The 12,069-nt window shown below is 36.6% G+C and overlaps 1 protein-coding gene across 2 annotated transcripts in view; it reads left to right on the forward strand.

Annotated features, from left to right (window-relative positions):
• The window catches only part of RTTN (rotatin), a 99,383-nt gene that overhangs the window by 75,489 nt on the left and 11,825 nt on the right, over window positions 1–12,069 (forward strand). For both annotated transcript variants that reach the window (XM_034429040.2, XM_087890397.1), the window contains 6 exons: window positions 316–453; window positions 2,109–2,317; window positions 5,213–5,318; window positions 6,228–6,325; window positions 7,781–7,858; window positions 9,135–9,261. In XM_034429040.2, coding sequence (XP_034284931.2) covers window positions 316–453; window positions 2,109–2,317; window positions 5,213–5,318; window positions 6,228–6,325; window positions 7,781–7,858; window positions 9,135–9,261 — 756 coding nt within the window. The remainder of the gene's footprint in view (window positions 1–315; window positions 454–2,108; window positions 2,318–5,212; window positions 5,319–6,227; window positions 6,326–7,780; window positions 7,859–9,134; window positions 9,262–12,069) is intronic.

A 12,069-nucleotide genomic window follows, 5' to 3' on the forward strand; every position in this document is an offset into this window, starting at 1 on the left:
TGAATACAGTCATAGTTTATGAATGCAAAACACAAAAATTTGATTAAATATAAAGACAGACATAAAAAAGCTAATATTAGAAGCAGATTATAACCACCTTCATTTGCATATATGTTATTAATTGTGACTTCATAATTTAATTAATTTAATTAGAATATCCATATATAATATTTGTCATCTCCCTGCCTCTAGGATGGTGTATAAGTCTTCTTCTTATGGAATGGATAGTTTCTTGTCTTTAGCTATACTTAAACAAGTTAAGGTGAGCTTTTACTTAGATGCTTATCATTTTTTCCCCTTATGTTTACGTGGCAGGACCTGAATTATCATCTGCAGTTCATCGAACATGGGAAGACCTGCTTGTTTTTTTAGCTACACTATTAAGAAAATGTGGCCATGGTGCACTACCATTTGTATCTCTTGCGTTAGCAAAGCATTGGGCTTCTGTAATAGGTAATACGTGGTTTTAAAACAATGTTCTGCATAACAGTGTAAATTATTTGACTTCTCTTTATCAGTTTTGATACCATGGATTATAGTATGCTTCAGGAATGCCAGTCAAAAACGAGACTGTGAAGAATTGGGTTTCTGTTCCTATTCTTGATTGGGTAGATCTTTAAGAGGTTTTGTCTTTTTTAAGTATCGTGTAAATAAGCCCTATCCCAAAAATAAGACCTAGCCTGATTTTTAAGCATGCGCCCTATCCCAAAAATAAGCTCTAGCTAAGAGCCCGTCCCTCCATCCCACTATCTGTGGAGTGGATTCACTGCACTCTCCTGAAACCATCTGCAGAAAAATCATCCCGTCTCGTCGAGTTGGCGTTTTGGCACAGCAACAGACTGAGCCTTGAGGCCTCAAATGGATATCTTGCCTCTTTCCTGTTGCAGGAGTAAAGTGAATAAGCATGGACAGATAAAGCTAGAGGAGCACTGGAGGGCGATGTGGGACGGTAGGGGCGAAGTGCATAGAGGGTGTGGCATGGCGCCACCCCACCTAACCTCCTGCCTCACCTTGTGATGGTGGCACTGGCCTGCTGGACGCGCTACGCAGCCACCTGTGTGAAAAAATAAGACATTCCCCAAAATAAGGCTTATTTTGAATCCCAAAAGAAAATAAGATTGGGTGTTATTTTTGGGGTAACATGGTAGATCATTCAGAGGTTTCATTTCTTGGATTGAACAATAGCAGAGATGAAGGCTCTTTTAATGTCCAAGAGCCACATGTAACACTTTGTGTTTGAGATAATGATGAAAAGCAGGTAGAGCCATGGCTTTATTCTTCCTGGATTGGAAGAGAACTTTAAGTTGGATACAAGACTACATTTTCATGTACTCATTCCAAAATGTCAAGAAATTATTCCACCAATTTCTGGCAGCTGTTCAATAATCAAAGATGGTTCTGGGTCTTGGAAAAACATAGCCTGGAGGCCATTTATGCAAAGTTGAGGCCACCAGTTGCCTATGTTTTAATGAATCTTCTTTACCCTAAACTTATTGCTATAAAACCCAATTATTTTATTGCTTCAAAAGAATATAGGACACCAGAAGCCTACGGTGAGACAGGTTTATAGGTGAGCACCATTCTGCTGACTAAGGATTTTTTCCTTGAATTTATGGAAATCATTAACAGAAGGCAAACATGTGGAAGATGGAGTGATGGCACCTGCAGTTTACATAGATGTCTTCTGAGAGACATCTGAGTGGGCATACCTTAGCAGTTGCTTTTTCGAACAGCTCAGTGTGTCTATCATGGATCCTTTGCTGAGGTTAAACATTTTTTTTCTGTCAGAACCAAAAGTTTTCTCTCCCAAAATAATTTAGAAATGCTTCCTCTTTTTATGATTCTCCAAACAGACATGCAGACTCGGAATAAACCATTTTTAGAAAATGTGTTTCAGCTGTTAATGGCTTCCATCGCAGTTCAAATTTTACTTAAATGAATGTTTTAAATAAAATACGGGTGCTAGGGTATATTTTGATGTATAGTCAACGTAATCATCCTGTTATCTTTTACCCGGTATTTGTTTCTGTTCATTTCATATCCTAACACATCATTGGATATTTATGAAACTGCTGCATCATAAAAGTTGACTCTCTTTGACCTTTCAGATACACTATGCGAATGTATCCATCTTTCTACCAGGCAACCAAGTTTGTGTATGGCCTCCTTATATTTCTTAGCCCTTCTTTTTGCTGAAGAAGGGAAAAGAGAGTTCAATAATAAAGGGGACGCTTGCTACCATCCAACAGTGTCTTTCCTTCTTGATGAAAAGAAGAACCAATCATCTGTAACCAAGCTTTGTGAATTACTCATTCGGGTAAATTTATAAATTAGTGATACTCACATACATTTTCCTCCAATTTTAATCACTGTGAATGCATGTCAAGATAAGCGAGATTAAGGAAGTGTTTATTTGTCAGATGTTTTGTTAAAAAGATAATAGGGATGGCACAATTAGGAGCCAAATAAGTTCAGAGCTGTTGAAGACATCCCAGACAGTGGTGGGTTTCAAATTTTTTTACTACCAGTTCTTTGGGTGTGGCTTGGTGGGCGTGGCAGGAGAAGGATACTATAAAATCTCCATTCCTCCCCACTCCAGGGGAAGGTTACTGCAACATCCCCATTTCCTCCCAATCAGCTGGGACTCAAGAATAGATGGGGTAGGGCCAGTCGGAAATGGTATTTACCGGTTCTCCGAACTACTCAAAATTTCCGCTACCAGGTCTCCAGAATAGGTCAGAACCTGCTGAAACCCACTTCTGATCCCAGAGTGTTAGAGGCATTATAAGACTTATCAGGGGTGGGTTCTACTTACCTTTACCACTGGTTCGCAATGGGATTGTGCGATCGCACTCACTGATGATGACATCCGAGGGTGGTGGGTGGGGCCTCCCACTGGTTTTTACTACCGGTTCTTGCGAACCGGTCCAAACTGGGGGCAACCCACCACTGGGACTTATATGTAGAATTTATAGGTTCCAAATTTTTTTTTTCACCACAGAACCCCTTTAAATATTTTTTGTGGCATGGATCATAGCCACAGACCTTAATTCTTAATTGCTTAATTAAGACTTAATTCAAGATTTAAATCATAACATTTCTTCAAGCCTTTGCAGGGCCCTGTGACAACCGTGCTCCTTCCTCTGTGGACCACAGGTTGAGAACCACCTGTGTAAGCAGTATATTTGGTTTCTAATACTATCTGCTGATGCTTGTACTTGCAGTCTGACTTGTTTGTTTGATGATTTATACCAGATGAGTAGAATATAGGTCAAAAAGATCTTACCTAAGATCTTGCATTTCTCAACTAGTTGTGGCCTCAAGCCACTTCTTAAGTTTTCTCTCTCTAATAATTTTCTTCTAAATTATTAGTTAACCACTAATAATTTTGTCAGGTTCTATTTTACTATTAGTATAACCTCATTTTTTTTTTATCACACATGCAGTATGTACTATTTCAGTCTAATCGTGGTATTAATTATCCTGGAAGAGAACATCTCTAACTGATTATTACAATGGAAATAGTTATTTTAGCTGCTGGCCTGGAACAAAGTCATATTGGAAATGTATTTTAACCTAGGAATTTACTTCATAGTAAGGAAGACAATTAATGAGAATGTAAAAGCCAAGGTTTGCGCCATAGATTCTAATTTGTACATAAAAATGGGAGATGGTGGATCACAATAATAAATGAATAGGAAAACAAGAAATTACAGGAATAATAGACAAAATGTTAAGCAACGATGTATTCTTGCTAGAATAGTAGGGTTTTTTTTTTAATTAAATGTTTCGTACAGCTTAATTTTTCCCACCATATCATTATAGTGAATGTCACCATTTCATCTTATGTGTCTTTTGAACTGGCGTGTCTTAGAATTGAGATTTGATGTTGTTACCCTTTAACTGCTTAGAAATATATTCATGATGACATTTCAACAAATCAATTGCAGAATATGTGGAGAACTGAGAGGTTGGAAAGAAATTTTGAGGAAGCAATGAAAGTGTTGTTTATCACACCAACAATTTGTAATAAATCTTAGCTTTGTAAAAGAAGGATCCTGGAAAGGGCATGTCAATACTACTGGAGCAGATAGATTCACTTGCTAGTTTTTAAAACACATACAATTGCAGGGGGGAGGGAATTAGAGTTGCAAAATGAAAACAGAAATCAGAAGCAAGTACCTAAGTAAAGGAGACAAAATAACTTCTAAAGTTCAATATTAAGTGTGGGAAATAATTGATTGTGTCTCTAAAAAGTATTCAGTCAGTCCTTTATCAGTGTATAAAGGCAGATTATTACATTGAGAGAAAAAGAATATGCTTTTCTTTTCATTATAATATAGTAGTAATTCTTTATAACATAAACAGTTTGGGGGCCAGTAATTTTAACTGTAGAAAAAATATTATATGTCCCTCAAGATATCATTGCATAAGAAAAATACTTTACACAAGAGCTAGTTTTTGAATTGTAATAAAACTGGCTAAAAACTGTTTCCAATTTTCAGTGAATCTGGATCCTGAAGCCAGTCTTTCTCATTTATTTTGCTCTGATAATGAAAAATGTGTCCTTGCCTATTAATTGTTAAAAAGAAGAGGAAGAAGATGACAAAGAGCTACAGTGGGATTTTTGAAAATATGTGGATCTTTCTTGAGTGCTACAACACACCACAGCCAAGTTGCTGTGGCCAACTCACTGTGGGACAACTCGACATGGACAACTCGTTGCGGGACAATTCAACAATTCAATTTAATGATTGAAAATAATTTAAAAATTATTTTAATTTTTGTCGTTCACTTTTCATTTTGCCATCATTCGTCATCCTTTCTTTAATGATTCTTTGCCACTATTTCTTTGATATTAGTGTAACTCTAGTTCTGTGGTGAGTTGTCCCACAGCAAGTTGGCTAAGGCGAATTGGCCATGGTGAGTTGTCGTAGACCCCCCATACCATATGCTATGTTATAGGAATTTATCACTATCCATGTCTTTATTTTTGGATTTTTAAATCAAATTTTTAATCAAATCACAGAGCAATATTAGATTATTATGTTTCAGTTGCATGTCCATTATTTTTGTGTACTCTAAAATGTTTCATTTAAATATAGATGATGATCAATAAAAGGAATTCAAACAAATACTTGCAAAAGCATAATGTGGAAATGTCTGCATGTCAGGATCTTATAATTGATAACTCATTCTGCTCTTTTTGCAGACTTATGAAGTAAACTCTTTTCAAGATGTGGTAAAACGAGTTGCTGCAAATGCCTTGCTTCCCTTTTTAGCTGTTAGTAGAAGTGCCCAGAAATGTGCCCTAGAAGGTGAGATGTTACCTAAAAATTAAGGATTTTAAAGCAGGTGTCACTCATTGTGTAGTTATAGAGAAAGAATGTCCGCATTGTAACAACTTTGTATGTGCAGCTGTTGTTGGGTCTGTTTCCTATGATATGGATGATGGCTTGCTGGTTATGTACACTGTCAGGGAAATTAAGAACTTGAGAGTCAACAGCAGATTCTTCTTTTGCCAGGTATGTTCTTGCTGTGTGCATTGAACAGATTCTCATTGCCACCATTATGGCCCATTTTCAACTGATAGCGTCTTAAGTGAGATTAGTGATGAGAAGCTGATGATTCCTATTACAGCTTATTTTGGATTTATGCAACCAGGATATATGTGTCCTTCTCTATCCTGGTATTAGCTGTTTATAGATACAGGGTAATGACTGCAGGAAGCAATGCCAATAGAATGCTTTTGATATTTGGAGTAAAACCATCATGGAAAAACTGACAAATACAAGACTTTACAGAAATAATATCTTCAAGAGGCCTGGCCAGTTGTAGGTAGGTAGGTAGGTAGGTAGGTAGGTAGGTAGGAAGGAAGGAAGGAAGGAAGGAAGGAAGGAAGGAAGGAAGGAAGGAAGGAAGATGTCCATAAACTTTTTCTTTGTCTACAATTAAGTGATAATGACTGGAAAGATGCCAATGTAAGAAAGACTTTTGATTCTTTCAAAACAATTAATGTATCCCCAGGTCAAGTATTTTATGTTTCAAAATCAAAATAAAGAAGCAAATCTTTTACATTTGTCAAAGTTTTGCAAATGAATAGTTCAGCTTATACAATATCAGATCTTCAATCTATCAGGTCCAAATTGGCTCATTGGCCCACTATGCATTTGACCATTGCACATTTTGAGCAGATTGATTAATAGAATGTATTTTTCCCTTTATAGCCAACCTCATAGAGACTGGCTTGGAACAGATGAAACATGTTTATACAGAACTGAATCTCGCTTCCTTGAAGCTTGGAAAAGCAATCCAAAGAAAAAGGGTATTTTACCATATTGATATAAAAATGGTTGAATATCTGAATGGTGTTCTTCCTATCCATTTTATATCTTTGTTTCGTACGTATGAGTTAGTGAAACTTACTCTATTGTGTATATTTAGGTTTTGATAGGCTGGGGGTGATGAGATTCCAACACCTCTGGAAAAACAGAATGCCCCTTCTTTAGAATTTTTTTTTGGGGGGGGTAGCACCCTCTATCATCATCGGTGGATGGAAATGGTGGTTTAGGAAAATGAGAGTTGTGGTTCACTTTCTCTGGAGGGCTGCAGTTGCTGTATAGCTATTAAGAATGTTCCTTAAGAATTATGTTTCCCTCTGGAACGTCTTAGCTTGTAGCATTACCCAGACATGATATCTCAATTTCAAATGTTTTGCTTTCAAAGGAGTGCATGTTCAAACTTCCATTTGATTCTGAATATCAAGCACTAAAGGTTAACTGTTACATTGTGGGGCAAGTGCTTTGAAAAATAGAAATAATAGTTGGCACAGAAGACGCTTATAATCCCTCTTACCTACTACTTCACCTAGGTGGCCTTTTAAGGTAGGTTTGAACATAAGTGGAAGAAAGTACAGAATCTGCCTGTAGGGCATTCTCAGACATGGAAAAGTTAAGCAGCCTCTTTCCCTGCCTTCTATTATATTGTATCAGCAAGCAAGGGCTGGCTAGAAATATTTACATCGTGTTTTACTTTCCTAAATCTTACACAATATCCAGTATGCTTCAGAGGGGAAAGAAGAGGAATGGAGGAAATCACTTATCTTAAGGGCATTTATTAAAATCTTGCACTTCTCACTTTCAAAATTCTGATATTGATTATGTGGCTGTCTAAACCGACACATAAGATGCTCACTACAAAGTATATCTGTCCATAAATAGACACTTATTGACCAAGGGGATGGATAAGTGGAGTGAGAGTAGTTTTTCTTTCTACTGAATATCTTCCAATTCCCTTTAACACATAACTTGCTAATTAACAGTTCTCAAGTGATACGTGCAACCATGTCAAAGAGTCCCCCCCCCCCCCCCATGAAAGGCAAATATTGTTTTCTTGATATTGGATTACTTGGTTAAATTCATTAAGATTAAGATAACCTTTATTGTCATACACAATGACACACATTAAAATGAAATTCTGATGCATGCTCTCAAAAGAAAAAAAACACCCACGAAACAATAACACCACCCAAGAATATTAATAATATAATAACACCACCATAGCAAAAGTGCTATGTTATACAAAATGGCGGCAAAACATACATACACAAATCATTGTCCATTTTGACTACATAGCAGGGGGAAAAGAGTTGAGTTAACAAGGTTGGTACTATACAAAGCTATTACAGAATCTAGTTGTTCTGTGGAAGCAAGTAGAACTGTATCTGTTATATAAACCAGATTCTGCTTGTATATTGATATAAACCATCTTTTTATTCTAGGAAGACAACCTCAGCAGAGAATTGAAACTTGCCATGCAGCTCCTAAGAAATTGTTTCTTTCGAAATGAATCCTGCAAAGTAAGAGACAAGGGAACTGTCTAACCCCTCAGCTAAAATGTGCTGAAGGCCTGTCTTGCTGTGGATGTAACTGTTTGCAATATTGGGAATAATCTACTTATGACCTTCACTTTTTACTTTCTGCTAACTGTTTATAGATGCCTAGCATCTGGGTAGCAACGGTGATGGAAATGAATTATTTAGAAATACAAGAAAAAAAAACGACACCATTATTTTATTTATCTTCCAGACTGTGACATAATAACTGTTTAGGAATAAGCAGAGGGTTGAGGATGTGAGTGATAGTTTGGTCCCTTGTTTTTGTTCTGACCCAGCCTTAGCAGAAACAAGAAACAGATTCCTTGTCACGAAAAATCCCTCTTTATTTTCCTCTTGTGAATTAATTGCATTCAACCACCGTAAAGTCCAGGCATTAGTCCTTCAAGGAGTTAGCTGCAGTACAGACCTTATCAGTTCCTTGCCATAATTTCAAGGCCATGAGCTCCCAGCCAAAAGGCTGCAAATTAAATTCTGGCAAGCAGTCTTGTGGCACAAAACACAGTGAGCCAAAATCTTCAGAACTACAAACTGTTGTCTCCTACGATCACCACACCCTTTTCCTTCCTTTATTCCCCAGTCAGGGAGGGGCCATTCAGCATCCATGTGTGCCTTGCTTCCCGAGTTGACTCCTTGTCCTCAGTTGTTCTCCTCTCCTAACAGCTCTGTGTATACGTGCATCTGGAACAGGCCCCAGCTGTTCTTCCTCCCCACTTATCTCAGCCTCCAAAGGCAGCTGCCTCTCCAGTGGCTGGGAAATGTCAGACAGCCCTGGCTCTATCTGTGCATCCGATGCAGAGCATCCATCAGAGCTTTCCCCAGACTCCAGAACTGGCCCAAGTTCGTCCCCAACCTCCTCATCATCCGAGTCTGCCGCCAGCTCCACTGGCAGCTGGCAGGCCACAACAGTTTTATTTTAATATAGCTGAACTTGTATTGTTTGGGATTGGTATGTTTATTGTCAGGCATTAGGTTAACAATTTTTATGAGGAAATAACATTTTCTCCCAAGTACTATTTACACCTCTATTTCTACCTTTCCAACTTGGATCCTCTCCAGATGCATAGATTCCAACTTTCAAAATGGTCAGTTCATCAAAGTTGATATGCATGTATGTTTGGACGATGTGGAGGCTGGAAAAGATCCATCTGTGGTCAATGAGCCTTTAGATTTTGCATTGGCTTCACAGTCACACTTACAAAAGCTGTCATTATTGCAACATCTTCTTGTTATTTGACAGGCAGCAGCCCTTGGAACTCATCTCATTTCTATTTTGCATTCTTTGTGGCCTTGGCTTCTAATGGATGATTCCTTGATGCAAGCAGCATTGCATTTGCTTTGTGTCTATACTACAAACTATCCTTCAGGTGAGTGATGCTTCAATCATTGCTGCATGTGGCAGGTGACCATTAAAGCTGGAAGAAAGGAAGGAAGGAAGGAAGGAAGGAAGGAAGGAAGGAAGGAAGGAAGGAAGGAAGGAAGGAAGGAAGTCTTTGTTCAAAACTCACTTTTTCAGGTCTTTGCGTTACACAAATGACAGTTCTCTCCCCTTCCTCCAATTGATTATAGGTAGTCCTGTTTATCAACTGACTCATACAACAACCATTTACAGTTACAATGATGATGAAAAATTTAGGGTTGGGGCAGGTCTGCCAAGCAAAGAAAAGCTGAAGGAAGATTGTTAAGCACAGTTGCAGTTTCATTTTGCTTAACAACCAAGTTCCAATTGTGGTCACTGAAGGAGGACTATCTGTATTCCAACAGAAATGGAAATACTCATTCCTTTCTGCCTCTGTAAACAGTTGATCATAGATGTGCATGTGTGAGAGAAAAAGAGTTACTATTTGCTTTTTCTACCATGCTTTTATTCTTTCCCTCTTAGCAAATATATTCCTTTTCTATTAAAGTTGGCATAAAGTACCATGCAGTATTATTTACCGATCGCATATTAAAGTTTCTTAATATTGACATGACTGCCCTTGTTGAGAAATGCAGGCACTTGGTGACAGCATCTGACTGCACTAAACATTTCATTTGAAAGAAACTGATTTTTCATAGTTAATCAGTGGGCAACCTGAGGTAAAAATGTTTCAGGGATTATTTTTTTAATAAATCAGTAGCTAAGGTGGGTGGATAGTTCATGAATCTTCTGTATCTACAGAATGTGAATAATCTTAGTTCAATCATTCACGGTAATTTGTAATAGAAATTACATGTTAGCAGTGTTCCGTGTAGAAACTTTTGCAAGTTCTTTTGTGGGAGTATATTGACACCAAAAATGTAATGGAGGAGAGTGCAAAATTTAATTCAAAGCATGATGAGTTATAATAGAAAGCAAATGAGTTTGTATTTAAAAATAGCTTTGGAAGTCTTCAGGAATGAGGAATTTAGACTTCAGGAAGTCTTAATTCCTCTGCATAGAAAAAACTGAAAAAATTCATGTGTACTTCCTTATACTCATGGTGTTAATTTCCTCAATTTCCTCAAAGTTGAATTCAGGTTAAATTATATTCCATTTTAAATTATATATCTGTATGATAATCTAAATACTTCCGCATGTCCAAGGTTGTACATGTCCATGGCATGTTTTCAGTTTTGTTATCAGACAGCAGCATTTGTCACAACATAATTTAACTCTCTTTAAACTGAGACTACATTCAAAAGCAGTTTATACTGTGATGTAATATATTCCAGAGAAAAAGTTCCATCAGTTCCATTACACACGTCAGATCCTTGGAAAGGCTTCCAGAAGATTTTTGGGTTACAGCCATGGCTAAGATCTGTGTCTGCAAACCAAATTTTGTTTATCCCTCAAACTAAATTAAGTTCCTTGTAGCTCCCAGCAAATGCTTGTCCCTGTATAAAAATACATTAGTGAGAAGTCATTAATAGTAGGGAAGCTTTCACATTTTACTATCTCTTGACACAGAATTTGAATTTGGAATTATTTCACTTGAAAGATCAGGCAAGCATTACAATCCCTAAATTCTTCTCTAGCTTGGATCTTATAATCTGATCATTTTAAAAAAAAGTTAAATCCCATATATATATCCAAATATTCACCACTTAACTTTTCTGGTAACATCCAGAAATGTTTTAAAGTATGAGAATGCTGGTTTAAAAGAAGTAGGAATTCATGCCAGATAATTTTGAGTTCTTGTTATTCCAAAACTGATGTTAGAGATTATTACATGTCTTACTGCATGGCTTAATATATGCCATATTCTTCAAAATATTACACATTACTTTAAAAATGAATCATAATAGGCTTCTAATGTCTGGATTTCCATCATTAGATGATGCAAAATTATTCATATTATGTGTTGTCATTGTTTTATGAAGATGAATGATCAAGCTCTTGGTGGATGTGTCTTCATAGATCATGTTATGCCAGTGAATTCTATCACTTTATGTTTTAAAGAAAAAAGCTGTTCTTTCTTCACTTCTTTTAATCATCATGAATCACTCCCTCTAATAGTACATTTAGATGATAAATACCAACATGCCTATAGTTAGAATACAGCTAGAAGAAAGAGCTGGAGATGAGAGCCAGTGAGAAAATAAAAGGAATATCCTGTTTGGAAAAAAACAGATAATGGAATCTAAAATGAAGGAACCGATGATTTATAACTCTAGCTTTTTCTCAATTGATTACTTTTTTAAAAAAAAATAGTGTAGGTTGAAAGAAATGAATATACATGAAAGGGAAACTATGCATAAACTATTTATTTCCCATAAGCATGAAGATGAGAGAAAGAGATGGATTTCATATGAGGAAAAGCTTGAAGCAAGATTCCTTGCTTCAATGTCTTTTGTCATTCAAAGCAATGTCTAATCAACATTGTACTCCTGTAACAGTTGATAAAACAAAATGTGTTCTGTGATATTTAATGGTTTATATTAGTTTTGTTGAGTTCTTGATTCTCTCTTAAGCTTGCAGATGTTTCATTACACTAGATTAAAAAAAGAATCACTGTGAATTTGCACTGATGATATTACCTAGTTGAAAATTGAAACATCTGCAAACTCAAAGAGCATCAAGAACTCCATAGTTAGTATAACCCTGAGCAAAAATACTTCTTTTTATATGAGTTTTATTGAAGGTCTTTTTGGAAAATCATAATTTTAACATGGAATGAAGGTTTTTGAAAACTGTAAATTTAACATAGAATGAG

Source organism: Pantherophis guttatus, chromosome 3 (assembly GCF_059756535.1).
Source record: "Pantherophis guttatus breed Tessera chromosome 3, ASM5975653v1, whole genome shotgun sequence".
NCBI classification, from domain to species: domain Eukaryota; kingdom Metazoa; phylum Chordata; class Lepidosauria; order Squamata; family Colubridae; genus Pantherophis; species Pantherophis guttatus.